Source organism: Mirounga leonina, unplaced genomic scaffold (assembly GCF_011800145.1).
Source record: "Mirounga leonina isolate KUSES-001 unplaced genomic scaffold, KU_Mleo_1.0 Mir_53, whole genome shotgun sequence".
NCBI lineage: Eukaryota > Metazoa > Chordata > Mammalia > Carnivora > Phocidae > Mirounga > Mirounga leonina.
The window spans coordinates 94,675,328-94,690,608 of NW_023270807.1; the positions used below are offsets into that span (position 1 = coordinate 94,675,328).

General features: G+C 39.7%; 1 protein-coding gene across 2 annotated transcripts in view; it reads left to right on the forward strand.

Moving 5' to 3' along the window:
- The window catches only part of PHACTR2 (phosphatase and actin regulator 2), a 114,882-nt gene that overhangs the window by 29,355 nt on the left and 70,246 nt on the right, over positions 1-15,281 (forward strand). For both annotated transcript variants that reach the window (XM_034990868.1, XM_034990869.1), the window contains exon 2: positions 2,219-2,386. In XM_034990868.1, coding sequence (XP_034846759.1) covers positions 2,219-2,386 — 168 coding nt within the window. The remainder of the gene's footprint in view (positions 1-2,218; positions 2,387-15,281) is intronic.

A 15,281-nucleotide genomic window follows, 5' to 3' on the forward strand; every position in this document is an offset into this window, starting at 1 on the left:
CTCTGTTGATACCTTATGGTGGAAATGGGGGCAGGGAATGCTCCTCATTACTCTTGGGTATAATGGTATTTCCAGATCCCTGCATGGTCTCCACTGATACCACAGTGGATAGGGCTGGTCTTGTTCCCACTGGGCATTGGTTTGATACCACCCCAATATTTATGAGGATGGAGGAGGAGAGACCCCTCATTACTGCTGGGTAGGGGTGGACAGCCAGGCTCCCATGTGGTTACTACTGACACTGTAGAGGATGGTTCATTACCAGCTGGTGGGCATGAAGTTCCCAACTCCCTCCTTGCTCTTCCCTGAATTCTCTGACAGGGAAGTTGGGGCTTCTTGTTACAATTTCATGAGGGTAGACATCTAGTCTACCCCACTCAGCCTTTGCTGGCATTCATGGTGGTAGTTTCTCTTGTGGTATTTGGCTGGAGTAGAGCAGTTATTGTCTAAAGGTTTTTCATCTTGCTAGGCTGTCCCTTTCTTGCTCTTTTGTCTGGAGAACAGGCTTTTGTTGAGGCTTTTTTGGTCTATGCCTCATGGTGTCTCCAGGTTGGTGACCGCTTCAGCTACAAGTCTGGTATAAATGAGACAAAAAGAAAACCCAGGAATCTCACCTTCATGTTGTTTCTTGGGTCCTGAAGTCTCAGGGTGGTCTACTTTCTTTTCACTTTGCAGAGTCTTCTTATGCTTCGTTTATATATAACATCCAGGGTTTTTAAGTTCTATTTAGCAGGAGGAATAGGAAAATAAGTCTGCTCCATTTTCCTGCAAGCAAAAGTCCTTGCCATTTAGTTTTTCTTTTGTTTTGTTTTTCCCAGTATTTTCTTATGAAAGTTTGAAGACGGAAGAATTACAGTTAATCACCACGTATCCACCCCAATATTTAACACTTAACTTTTTGCTATATATTTTTTTTGAGTATAAGTTTTATTTACTTTATTGTATTTATCCATCTGCCCATTCCATCTGTCTGTTCATTAATTATTTTTGATGGACATCAGTACACTTCACCCCTAAACACATCAGCATGCATATCATTAATTGCATGCAAAATCACTATTTATTTATGGTTTTTTTAAAGGTAAATTTTATATAAAGTAAAATGCATGATATCATAAATACCATTTGATGAGTTGTGTATGATCTATCCCTTATTGAGATAATTTCAGTCACCTCAGTAATTTTCCTTCAAGCCCCTTCTCAACTAATGTTTACTTCCATCTCATTCCAAGAAGCAACTACTGTTCTGATTTTCTTTTTTTTTGCTATTGTCATAAATTCATTTTGACTCCTTTAGAACTTCACATAAATAGAACCACACGTATGTATTCTGTTGTGCTTGGCTTTTTTTCAGCACAATGTTTTTGAGAGGCATTCATGTTGTTGTATGTATCAGTGGGGGTTTATCATTATTATTATTGCTGAGTGTTATTTCATTGCATGAACAATACCATGGTTTATCCATTCTGGGCTGCTTCCAGTTTTTTGCCATTACCATTTAATAGTAGGAATAACATAAGCCATCATTGTCTACCTTCTGTTTTGAACATAATGCAAGGCAACTTAAGGTTTTGGGCCTTTCTCTGATTAATAAGTTGATTAAGGCACTAAAGATATGTTCTATCACACAATACCCACATTTTCCACACATTTCTTATTGTTAGCGAAAATTATCAGTTTATTGGGAAGCTGAAAACTTTCTTTTTAAATAGAAGTAAAAGATAGTTTTAGATTGTAAAAATTAGAATTTAGCTTCTTGGCACTGCATTTTATTTTGCAAAGGAGAAACAGTGGTTTTAACTACCCCATAACTGTAGTATTCATTACTGAGAATGCCATACTAGCCTCTGGAGGAACATCCTATTTCAGGAATACTTAGAATACTCTCTTCCTCCACAAACTAGTGATGTAGTTGCTGCAGACGGATTCAGCTGTGTTTCACAGACCCTTATTTGTCTGGCCCTACCTATTATGTAAGTCTCTTGCTTCTTTTCTATTTTCCCAAAATGATTATCTACGGGGACTGTAATTTCTGATTGATTGATTTACTGATTGATATTAGGGGAGTTCTACCAGCTAGGGAGTGGGACAAAATAAACTTTACATGAGATTCCAATTAAAGTGGTCATACTTGCTATTAAAGTGCAGGAAGAAACAGATGATGTTGTCTCAAACTTTTTATTACAGCTTTTCTCTGACTTTATTTTTCTTTATACAGTTGATGGACTGGACAAAGCTTCTGTAGCAAATTCGGATGGCCCAACAGCAGGCTCCCAAACGCCTCCCTTCAAGAGAAAGGGGAAACTCTCCACCATCGGTAAAATCTTTAAGCCTTGGAAATGGAGGAAAAAGAAGACCAGTGACAAATTTAGAGAAACCTCAGCAGGTATGAATATCATAACTTTGCTAGAAGATAAGTTGTTAAATTTTTAAAAGATAAAAAATTGTGTCTTGTAGGGCTTTTTTTTTTCCCCAGAAAAAAGTCCATATTTGAAATGAAATTAGTTAATTTCAGGATAAAACAACTGAGAGTTCTGATTTGCCTCCTTTTCCACTCACTGACTTTCTAATATATTCTTGTTTTTAACTATATACTTGTAAATTCATATGGAAAACTAGTGTGGAGGGAGGGGAAGGTGAAGGAAGGTGAAATAGAAAATTAGAAGGGAAAATGTTATTTGTCAACATTGTAGCTGAAATATCCATTCCCACACACACAATATTATCTGTCTATCTACTTAGTTCCAGTAGCACAATCCTATTTTTAATTTAAAAGTTTTTTGAATGTTTTTTTGAATGTATTTGTTTCGTGGGCAAAATGTAAATGGCTGTTTGAAGGAAAAGTGTTGCTATATTTTATTGTTAAATTTAAAATTTCCATCATGCCTGTAAGACAAATAAATGGTTTCTGTCCTAAGGGAGTCATAACACTATTGGTGTGAAAATTTATTATTATTATTTTGTGGATTTGTTAAACTTTAAGAATTACATTATTTAGTACCTTTCATATGGACTCATGGAAGAAATTGGCTTTAAACCTCAGGCCCGAATTAAGCCCAATTTAAACAAGTGTCTGGTATCAGTGATATTACCTTTAAGGTAGAAAAGCATTTATCTCTTATTATAAGTTCAGCGTTCTCCATGCTTATTGTCTAATACAGCCACTTCATCAAAATTCCTCATTGCACCAAGGTTAATATTGTCAGTGTATGTGCAGGGTCACAGAGCATATCTTACTGGTCTGTGCTGACATAGGAGCTGGCCTTTAGTTCTAGAGCTGTGAAATAAAATAGAAAATACCTCACGTAGCACAAAGGTATGGAATAGGGACACCAAAGCTTCCTAACAAATTGCTTCTGATGCATTTGCAGCTATGTAACTTCTTTGAGCATTTAATGTTTAAAAAAGAAATAATGATACCATATCTGGGATTTGTTTCAAAATCCTGGGGGTGGGGGTGAGTGTAGATGAAAGAAGATTGGCCACAAGTTGGTAATTGCTTAAGCTTGGCGATGGGTACAGGATGTTTATTATCCTCACGTCTCTACGTGGAGATACTGGAAAATTTCTATAATGAAAAGAGAGGGGGAAAAAAGAGACTTGGCTTAAGAGGAAATAACAATAGCTTGGTTATTACATTTTCTGTAGTTTCTAATCGGCTTCTTGGATTAGAAGCAGTGGAAAGTGGACAGAGTGCTGTGCTGAGTGAGGACATCTGAGTTCTGGTAGTGTCCTTGCCTCCCAGGTACCATGTGACCTTGAGCAAGTCAGATCAGAGTTGAATGAGTTGAATTCCAAGGTGCTTTCAGTTCCAGATTCTGTTGTCAGTCCTTGACTCCTAATCCCTGGCTGGACATCTTGTTCTCCCTTATTCTTCAGTTGTGAATGGAACCACACCGGTCTTCTTAAGTGTCCCCCTCCCATGTTTCCCTAAGTGTTGAGAGAATCTGGCCCTTCAGGTTACCATGGCTACCCAAGATGGGAGTAGGGCTCCAGACAGTGCCGGTAAGAAAATATTAAGAAGGGAGGATGAAAGTCTCCTTGTTTGTCTAGCTTGCCCTTTACTTGAATCTTGGCTGCTAACTTTTCTCTCCCTAATGTAGAAAAGACAGGCACAAAGAAATTCTCCTTCACTTTTCCTTGTCATCTATTTTTAATATTCAGGCTGTAACCCTGAATATTTAAGAAAAGTCATTTTAAACAGCATTAAGTGTTATTTTATGTTATCCCATATTTGTTGAGGAAAACCTAGCCATCTTTCTATTGTTTTCTTTTCACATTCACATAGGATTTTATATAAGTTTAGCTCCAAAGAGTTATTTGTGGATACTATATCCCTAGTTCCTAAAGACTACCAAACTACATTAACAACCTGAAAAAGTTATTAGATGTTTGTTTTCTTTGCAACAAAATTGTGACATAACAGAATAAAGACAAGCCAAGGAGATATGTTAACAATTCTTTGTGAATTTATCTGCTACATTTGTGTCATTTCTTTCTAAACCCATCTTAATGTCTTACTTGAATTTCGTTAAGATGTTATCAAGTGTCCCATTATAAAATACTTTGTTGTTACCTTATATATATACTTATTTTAAGGCTTAAATTTCTGCTGAGCTTTATGAAGTGTATCAGTAAAGCCTAAAATAAAGGGAGGCACAGTGGTGTAACAGATGTTTTATTCACATTGAGGAAAGATGTCACATCTAGAGGAAAACTGATGCATTTGGAAATAACTAAGAGAAAGGTGTTTTCTTCTTTAATAAATTGTCTCAAACAGTGAACTCTAGTTGTTTGGATATGACCAAGGCCATGTGCTGTCTGGCATACTATAAAGTACGCCTTAGGCACGTCCCACAATATGTTGGGATCTGAAAGAAGATGCATTTCTTCCAAGAAAAGTAAATCTTTGTTTTTCCTTCCCCTAAACTCCTGGCGTTATAGTCACATGGCTATGAATCTTACTGCGTTCTGCTACCTAGTGATTAATGCTGCTTTTCCTAGTCTGGGTTTCTGTTGTAGGAATTTTTAATTGGTAACAGAGAGGATGCAACACTGATTTATTAATGCCATCGTAATCAGTGCCATTGTACTCATATGTTTGCTGTGGTGGTGGTAGTAAAGAAGGATCCTAGTTGGTGGAGCATGTGAGTCTTGATCTCGGGGTATGAATTTAAGCCCCACATTGGGTGTAGAGATTACTTAAAGATAAAAATCTAAAAAGAGAGAGAGAGAGAGAGAGAGAAGTGTCCTGTCCTCTGCTTGCTTTGGTAGTCCTTGAGCCAGCTATATTTTGGAAGGCCATCTTGTCCTATAAGTCAGGCTGGGCCTAGGCCCCAACTTCAAGTTCTCTGGCCTTGTTTTAAAGTGGAAAGTTACCTGTCTCTTCAACTCTGTGTAGGCTGGTCCACAGACTGTTGAGTCTAGGGCAGGAGAGCAGTCTTCTTTCCATTTACTTTCCCCAGTGCCTCTTTTCTTCACTCTTCATCTCCTGAGCTAGAGGGCCCTTCTCTGGTCCCAACTTTGCTCTCAGTTACATCCCTTCTATGTCTTTAGAACTCAAAATGTTATTTACACTTCTTTTCCTACATAATTATTTCTTCCTGGTTTTTTTCTTTCTTTTTTTTGGTGTGTGGGGGGGTGGTGCCGTGTGTGTAGTGGCTGAGGTTCCTCCCTCTGGATCCTTAAATATATTTCCATCTCCACAAAGATAAGAATACAAACAAATCCCCTGTCTAAACAACACTTGTTCCTCCAACTTCTGCAGAGTCTGTTGCCATCAAGACCAAACATCTTGAAAATCCAGCCAATGTCACTGCTTCCACGTCCTCTCCACACTATCATTCCTCTCCCTCTGCCATCTCCGCCTGCATCCAGCACTCCACTGATGACACTCCAAGCCTCCCAATCGGGAAATTCAGAGTCGCTCTCTCATTTTCATCCATCCCAACCGCTGCAGCATTTGCTATGACTGGTTGGTCTTCCCTTGATTTACAAAAGCTGTCATTATCTTGGTTGTCTTTGACTTTTCTTGCTGCCTTTTGCCTCCTCTTTCCCCCTTCTCCTGTCCCCTAAACCTTTGAGGGAGTTTGCTACGTGTCTTAGCCCTTCCCTTTCTTTGTGCTCTTTCTCATCATGCCATCTCTTCTCAGTACCCACATCTCTCAAGCCGAGTCTCCACCCAAGACCTAGGCATATCTACCCAAGCACTTGACGGGTAGCAATGCCTAAGGAGTGCATGTTAACTCGAAATCCATTCCTAAGGTCTACATATATCTGCACTGAAAACGTGATGCATGCAAGTATTATTCTGGAGTCAGATATTCTGGAGTGAGTGAGCAAGCAAGGTTCCTGCCCTCCTGGAGCTTTCATTCTAGAGAGGTAGATGCTATGAATGGGCACAGAGTGAGAGAAGAGGGAGTGGAAAAGTACTATGTACAAAATCCATTTCAAAGCAAAACAGATCCCTTGCCAATCCCAGCTATCTGTGCTGTTACAGACATGGCTTTATTTGGCATCCAGACTTGGAACCATAGAGTCCTTTGACTCTTCCTTGCCTCTTCCTTGCCTCTTACCATCTTCTACATTCCATTAGTTCCTAAAACCTTTCATGTGTTTTCTCCCGATACAGGGTCTCTCACATTAGCCTTTCTTCTCAATCCGTATTATCTGGTCCTTATCACTCTATTATTGCAGGTAGCCTCTTGGTTATATTTAGGTATTAGCTGTACCAGCTATAGAAAACTAGAGAATGCTAGAGAAGGTAGGGAGAAGGTGAGGTTCTGGCAGTAAATCTGCCCACAGGAGAAACTGACCTAGCTGGTGAGGCTGACAGTGAAGGTTCAGGATGCCAGAGGCTGTCAGGAACCCCAGGTAACCAAGATGACAACTTTCCAAGTCTCAGGCCAGGCAAATAGAGCAATGGGTATTTCACACTAAAATGGCTTGTGTTCTGCCTGATAGGGTAGAATAAGAGAGCATCCAGGTAAGTGAGAGTGGGAAATCCAGGTAGACCTTAGTAGCCAGGGTATTCTAAATTACTTAGGTGGTAGTACTCATGAGCAGATGGTGCCTGGTACAGGAATCAGAAAGACTCAAAGAGAGACCCTCTCCTTTTTTTTTTTTTTTTTTTCCAAAGGAACCAGGGAATAGAACTGGTAACTAAGACAAGAAGTTACCAAAGGATTCAGGACAGAAACTTGCTGTATGAAGTGGAACACAGGGAATGGGTTTGAGGGAGTGGTCCCCTCAGGTCCCAAACCTCAAGTGCTGGAGCTCCTGTTGCTAAAATGGTACAGCCTAAGAGCTGGGTGACCAGAAAGAACAAGGATTATTGTGGATTTGGAGAAATAGGTAGGCAAACTACCCATCCCTACCCTCTCTCCTCTAGGTCAACTTAGATACCATTATGAGGGAATCTCTTCAGGTGGAACTTTGGTCCTGTCGGTCCTTGGCTTAAAGTATGACTGACCCCACATTGTTTCCTAAGTGAATTCCAGACTCTTAAGCTCTCCTCAGTGTAACCCACACTGACCTTTTCTGTCACTTTCCTGTCAGTCACTTACATTGGATTTCAGTCACACAGGGTCACCACTTACTGAGCATGCCCCCAAAGCCTTCTTGTCCCCAAGCCTGTCTTCCTTTCTTCTTTCTTCTTGCTCTGAGCATCATCGTCTTATAGCTACACCTGGGGAGATACCATGTCATGCAAGGGTCATGACACAGCTCTTCTTTCCTGAAGATATTCTTTTTTTAAGTAGGCTCCATGCCCAGTGTGGAGCCCAATGTGGGTCTTGAACTCATGACCTTGAGATCAAGACTTGAGCTGTGATAAGAGTTGGACGCCCAACTGACTGAGCCACCAAGGCACCCCTTTCCTGAATATACTCTTTTTTTTTTTTTTTTTAAGATTTTATTCATTTATTTGTGAGAGAGAGAGCATGAGCAGGGGTGGGACTCTCCGCTGAGCAGGGAGCCAGGCTCGATCCCAGGACCCTGAGATCATGACCTGAGGCAAAAGCAGATGCTTAACTGACTGACCCTTCCTGAAGATACTCTTAACCTTGATTCTCTATCAACAGAGTAGGAACTTCCCCTCCTTTGCTTGTAATTCTGTTAAGATATGTATACTTTGACTTTTCTAGTTTATGTGTCTGCTTCTAATTTGCTATGTAAAATATTGAAGGTCAGAGACTATCTCATTCACTTTTGCCCCACTTCAGAAAGTACTTTATATAATAATTTATACCTAGTATGTACGTTTTTTTTTTTAGAGAGAGAGCTCAAGCATGAGCGGGGGGAGGCAGAGGGAGAAGGTGAGATAGAATCTTAAGCAGGCTCCACGCCCAGCACAGACCCCGATGATGGGCTCTATCTCACAACCCTGAGATCATGACCTGAGCCAAAATCAAGAGTTGGACACTTAACCGACTGAACCACCCAGGCGCCCCCCAATATGTACACTTAAATGGGCCTTGAATTGCTTATTTATTGAATATCCACTATAACTAAAAATACGCACTGGGTGCTTTAGGACTTTGTAAAAGAAATTAAAGATTGAAAAATCATAATGGGAAAGAGAAAGACAATAAATTAAAATACTAACCAAAAACATGTACTCACAATTGCAACCATGTACAACTATTAAGAAGCCAACAAAATAATTAGGGAAAATTTCTCTTTCCTATCTTTGCCCTTATTTTAAAAGAAACTTATACTCCTAAATAAAGACATTTATCTTCATTATAATCATGACTTTTTTACTTGTGTTGTCAGTAATGCAGAAGGAATGCCTGCCTAGATTTTTAGATAACATTGTTGGAAGTTATCAGCATTCTAAGAATCAGAGTAATCTGTAGAGAGTCCTCTGGTAAAAACTTTAATGTACTGGTACTCTGCATTCTGTAATAATAATAATGTCTAATTTTTACTGAATGCTATCATATGCTAGGTTCTGCTCCAAGAACTTTATTCACATTAACTCATTTAATCATCAAAGCTTACGAAGTTTCAGTGCTACTGTTATCTCAGTTTTACTGATGAGGACACTAAGGTCGGAAAAATCAAATGACTTGCCCTCGGGCATACCTGGTAGGAGGCAAACACGATATCTGAACCCAAGCAGTGTCGTGCCCAGCCAGTACTTCTGACCATTACACTATGTTGTATCTCTGGAAGATAACTTCATACCCGGATCACTAAGGATTGATCACTGAAAGGTGATTCTACTGTGTGGGTTTGCTTCATATCCTAGAGTTTTTGCTGTGAGAAGGATTTGGTCTGAAGAATAATTTTGATTCTACTTACCTGACTAATTTTAGCAGCGTATGCATAGAAAAATGGTTGACAAGGGTCAAAATTATGTTTGGTCCTATTAAAGATCATGTTCTCTGTAACCATAGAGGCATAATGTTGCTGCGTGGGATTATTTTCTTTATCTAGAAAGTAGGGCAAAGTTAGAAGATTTGCATAGGGTGATATTTGTTAAGGACTGGTCTGATTGCATAATAAACAACAGCATTTTGGTTTCATCTATCTTGTTCCACTAAGAAGATGGAAGTACTTTCGTGTATCATTCACCCTAACACCACCTTGCAGCAAGGGAAGAGAATCTCTTCCTTTCCCAATTTACTGTAGCAGAAGGAAGTTACATAATCAGCCAAAGACCACACAGCACAACCAGGTCCACATAGCGCTCCTTGCTGATACATTAGACAACACTCATTTGTCTTCTCAACAGATGTTTACTGAGCATCCACATCTACTATGTTTCAGGTACTGTTATAGACTCTAGTGATACAGCAGAGAACTAAAGAGACAATCCTGCCTTCCCTTAATGGCGCTTATATTCTAGTAGGGATAGGAGGCAGAAAGTCAACCCCCAACGTTAGAAAATGAGAAGAAAAAACATAAAGCAAGAAACAGGGAGTATAGGAGGTAAGTTACAGTTTAAAATGTGGTGGTCAGAGAAACTTTACTCGGAAAACAACATTTGAACAAAGACAGGAGGGAGGGAAAGAAAAGTACTCAGGGAAATCCTATTAAGTAGTCACATGTGTTAGAGCATGGATTTCCTTCTATCTAACAATGGTGTCAATATACTGAATGTAGTTCGTTATGAACTTTATCCAGTCTCTTAATGATTAAAATATCTCACATTCATGAACCTCATGGTTGTTAATCTTGGTATCTATTGCTGGCACCATGGCTCCTAACAAATCATGTCATTTCACTCTATACAATTCTAGGAGAGAAGCAGGAATCCAGGAAAGGAATTTAACTCTGTATTATAAATGTTTGGTTATGGCTTCCTTTCTTAAGTTAGAATTTAGGAGCCAGATTTTGACAGGGCATCAGAAATCCAGCTTCATGGAGTCTGAGTGTAGAATCCCTCATATGTTGGTTTTTTGGTGGATTTGAGTATCAAGTCCTGCAGAGAATGCTTTTATAAACTGACACAATAATGTGTGATCGCCTCTGTGGGTAAACAGTCCCTAACTCACATGCCAGTGGTATCTGCAATACTGATTTGTTATATTACTTGGAATGACAAGTATATTCCCAAATTAATTTACAAATTCACTTTGGTCCACAATACACCTGAAGCTGGGCACTATTAAAACATATTCACATACAGCCAAACACTACTTACTGGAACTCTAGGAAAATATCTTCTGACTTTTCAATTGAATGAGAATTTGAGGGCTGTAGAATACCATACCTTTCATCTGGGTCTGTCCCCAAGGCAGGAATGTCCACTGTCTCCAGCAAACCTGACAACATGTAATCATTCCACTTCTGAGCTCCTGATTTCTCGCTCTAATTATTGAGGAAAGTTTCTTTTACATTGAGCCGAAACAAATTCTCTCCAATTTTTCTAGCTATGCCCTGCCACTAATATATATATATTTATACATATCTCCAAATCACAGTGTTATGTGATGGTCCTTCCATCTTTCCGTAAAGTTCTTTCATCCCCTTGATGTGTTTTCAGTTCGGAGTTTCTCACCATGGGGCCATATTAAATTGTCTAGATTATTTAGTACATTTTTGTTGAGTACCAGGCCCAAGGCAGTATGTTCTGAGGACACAGTGATGAACAAGCCTGACGAGGTCCCGGCTCTCACAGAGCCCACAGGGTACCAGACTTCATGTTCCCTTTCTTAGCCATTTTAATGCCAAGATAACACCATGACTTCCTCCCAGATTGTTATGATTGCACTTCATCAACCATGTTTTTTATATTTAGAATTGCATCTGCAGTAGGAATTCATCTTGTTATTAAAATGATAAGAATTTGTCAGTAGGAATGAAATATCTTTTGCTCACTTAATGTTCTATGTATAGAAAAAGAGCCAAATCCTCCAAGCTGGGTGATCCATTTTACCCCCTTCTAACAATGTGCTGTGTATGTCCTTTCTGTATAACCACTTCTACATATTCTCCAACATATGTCTCCCTCAGTTGTGTGTTTCCCTGACAGTGTCCAGCTGGGTGTGCTCCCTCCCGACATTAGACCTCCCCCTTGGATCAGATCTGACTCTTTCAAGTTATCAGGAATCCTGTCCCACCACATCTCAAACAGTTATTTTCCTGGGTTGACCCCCCAGATCTCCTTTCTGTAGTACTTTTCTGCCTCTGCACCCATTCATATTGTGCCCACACTTCTGGGATGTTATTTTCTCTGAAAGCACCGGAAATCTCTGCTGCTGTGTCTTCTGTCCTAGCTGCTGTCTCCCATGGGACCTGATTTTAGACCGTTATCTGAGTGTTTTCCTCCCTCTCTAACTCAGCTTTAAGGTCCTCTTCACTAGGCCAATCCAGTCTCCACCCGGCATATCACTCCTTTTTCCGTGGAATGGGCCTCACAGGCTGGCATTACTGTACAGATGTTAAGGTCTGCAAAACCAGACCTTGATTTGACAACATCAGTTCCAGCAGCTACTCCCTTCGGTTGTCCACTCCACTCTTTGTATGTCATGATTTCAGCCAGAAGGTTAGAAAACCACCCCTGGCCTTCCACACCTTTCTGTTTCCTCCTCAGAACTTCTGACTGGATGGGCTGTCCAGTTGCTTCTGGGGAAGACAATCATTCTTGTTAAAAATCAGTAGAATGGGGTTTGAGGAGTCTCGGCATGGCCTCCTTCAGGTCCTAAGAAACACATTATGAGAAGACAGCTTTCCTTCGGAGGAGCCACCCCGGTCTCCGTGAGGCGCCATCCTGAGCTCACACATCAGTAAGAGCTCCTCGGTGACCACCGTGTGACTCTTCCTGCCGGCCCTGCTGAGCCTTCCTTGTTGTTCATTCACACAGCACATACTCACCGACCTCCTCCTGTGAGCCTACATGCTCCTCAGTGCTCCAAGAATACAGTAGTTAACAAAGGGGGAGGTTTCTTGAGGCTTGTGAAGCTTGTCCTTCAGTGTCTCGGGCGTACCGTTCTTCTCAGCTGTCCACATTGCACGTCAGCCTTTCCCTCTCTGGGTTCCCCGTTTTTCTCCTGTCAACCTCTTAACTACAGTTTTGATTCCTCTTTTCTTTCTCAAAACATTTCTCTTTGTGCCTTCCTTAACTCTACCGTTTTTCCACTCCTGCTACTTATCTTGTACCTTTCCCAGATCAGAGCAAAGAGAGATGTTCCCTAACTCCTTTTACCTTCACATTGTGGGGTGGGGGGGAACTGGTTTATGTTTATAGCTCGCCTATTGGGGGCTTCTCTGAGGAAGAAAAGCAGAGGTCACAGCTGAGAGATCACTGGAATGGTTTTTGCATGGTCCAGACCTCATAGCCTCCAGGCTACCTGTGGCTGTTTTTGGCAGCCCCTTTGGAAACATTTCCTGTAAACTTCCCCCAGCAAAGCGGGGCCCTAGGAATGAAGCTTTTCACTGAGCACTGGTTTGTGCTTGTGTGTCAAACCTTAGCCCTTTCAGAAAACACAAATAGGTTTTTGATTTTTCCAAACCTTTTCTCTGCCTTGCCTCTCTTTTTGACCATGACCATGGGCCAATGAGCCTATATAGTCCACAGACAAATATAGTGGCTATTCCTGACAACTCTGACGCTGGACGCCTGAGATGTTCTTAGAAGTAGGAGTTGTGTTTGGCTTAGGTTGGAGGCAAATATACAAACAAACTACTAACTAGTTCACTATTACTGCATTTGTGATCATGACTTTCCCAGAAGAGGTCATTTCTTGGTCATTCACCACTCTGGTATTTTTTACTTTGAGGGGAGTGTGTGTGTGTGTGTGTGTGTGTGTAGTTCTGTGAATTTTAATATATGTATGTTTTGTGTAACTACCACCATTATCAGGATATGTCCCAGATCCATCCCTCCCCAGTCCTCCCGCCCCATCCTCTTACAGTCATACCCCCCCTCCCCTTGGCCACCTCCCCCCGCTCCTAACTTCTGGCAATCACTGCTCTGTTCTTCACTATCATTTTGTTGTTTCAAGGACATCATAAAAATTGAAATCATTCAGTATGAAATGTTTTGAGACTGGCTTTCTTCACTCACCTTTTCACCTTTGAGAGTCATCTGGGATGTTGTGTGTACGAGTCGATCCTTTCCATTGTTGGTTGATACTCTGTGCTGTGGATGTACTCTGTTCATTTATCCATTCACCTGTTGAAGGACGTAGATTGTTTCCAGTTCGGGGTGATTATGAATAGAGCTGCTATAAATATTCACATACAGGCTTTTGTGTGAACAAAAGTTTGCATTTCTCTAGGGAAAACATGTAGGAGTGAGATTTTTGAGTCATACACTAAATGCATGTTTAACTTTATAAATAACTGCCACAGACTATTTTCTAGAGTTCTGCATTCCTTACCAGCAATGTAGGAAGGTTCCAATTGCTCCATATCCTTGTCAGCACTTGGTATTGTCATTATTATTTTTTATTGTCGTAAAAAGACCTATCATAAAATGTACTGTCTAAACCATTTTTAAATGTACAGCTCAGAAATGTAAAGCATATTTACAGTGTTATGTAACAGATCTCCAGAACTTTTTCATCTTACAGAGCTGAGACTCTATACCTATTGAACAACTCCCCACTCCCCCCTCCCCACCTCCTGGTAATCACCATTGTACTTCTATATGTATGAAGGTGACTACTTTAGTATATTTCATATAAATGGGATCATACAGTAGTTTTCCTATTAGGACTGATTTATTTCACTCAGCATAAAATATCCTCAAGGTTCATTCATGTTGAAGCATGTGTCAGCATTTCCTTTCTTTTTATGATTATACAGTATTTTATTGTATGTATTTGCCACATTTTGTTTATCTATTCATCTGTCAATAGACTTTTGGGTTCCTTCCACCTCTTGGTTGTTGTGAATAGTGCTGCTGTGAACACGGATGTGCTGTCTTTATTATTTTAGCCGTTCTAGTAGGTATGTAGCAGTATTTTATCATTGTTTTAATTTGCATTTCCCTAATGGCTAATGATGTTCAACTATTTTTAGTGTACATTTCTGCCATCCATGTATCCTCCTTGGTAAAAGTTCTGTTCAGATCTTTTGCCTGTTTTGTAATTGGGTTATTTGTTTTCTTACTATTGAATTTTGAGAGTTCTTTATATATTCTGGATATAAGTTCTTTGTTGGATATGTGATTGCAAATATTTTCTCCCAGTCTGTAGTTTGGCTTTTTATTCTCTTAATCTCTTTTGCAGAACAAAAATTCTTAATTTTGATGAAGTTCAGCTCATCAGTTATTCTTTATAGGTCATGTTTTTTGTGTTGTGTCTGTTTGCCTAACCTCAGATCACAAAGAATTTCTTCTGTGTTTTCTTCTAAAAGTTTTATAGTTTTATGTTTTACCTTTACGATCAATTTTGGGGTAATTTTTATGTAAGGTATAAGGTTTAGGTTAAGGTTTGTTTTTGCATATAAATGCCCAGTTATTTTAATACCATTTGTTGAAAAGACTATCCTTTCCCCGTTCAATCACCTTTGTATCATTTTAAAAATCAAAAACCATATTTTTCTTCCATATACTTCTCTTTGATAAATATCTGTTCAAGTCTTCTGGCCAATTTTTATTGAGCTATTTCTCTTCTTAATGTTGAGTTTTGAGAGTACTTTACCTAATCTAGATATAATCCCTTTATCAGATACTTTATTAAAGATATTTTTTGCCAGACTGCAGCTTGTTTGTTCTTTCTTTAAGTGTCTGTTACAGAGCAAAGGCCTTAATTCTTAAGAAATACAATTTATTACTTCTTTCTTTCAGGATCATGTTTTTGGCGTCATTTTAAGAACTTTCAAGA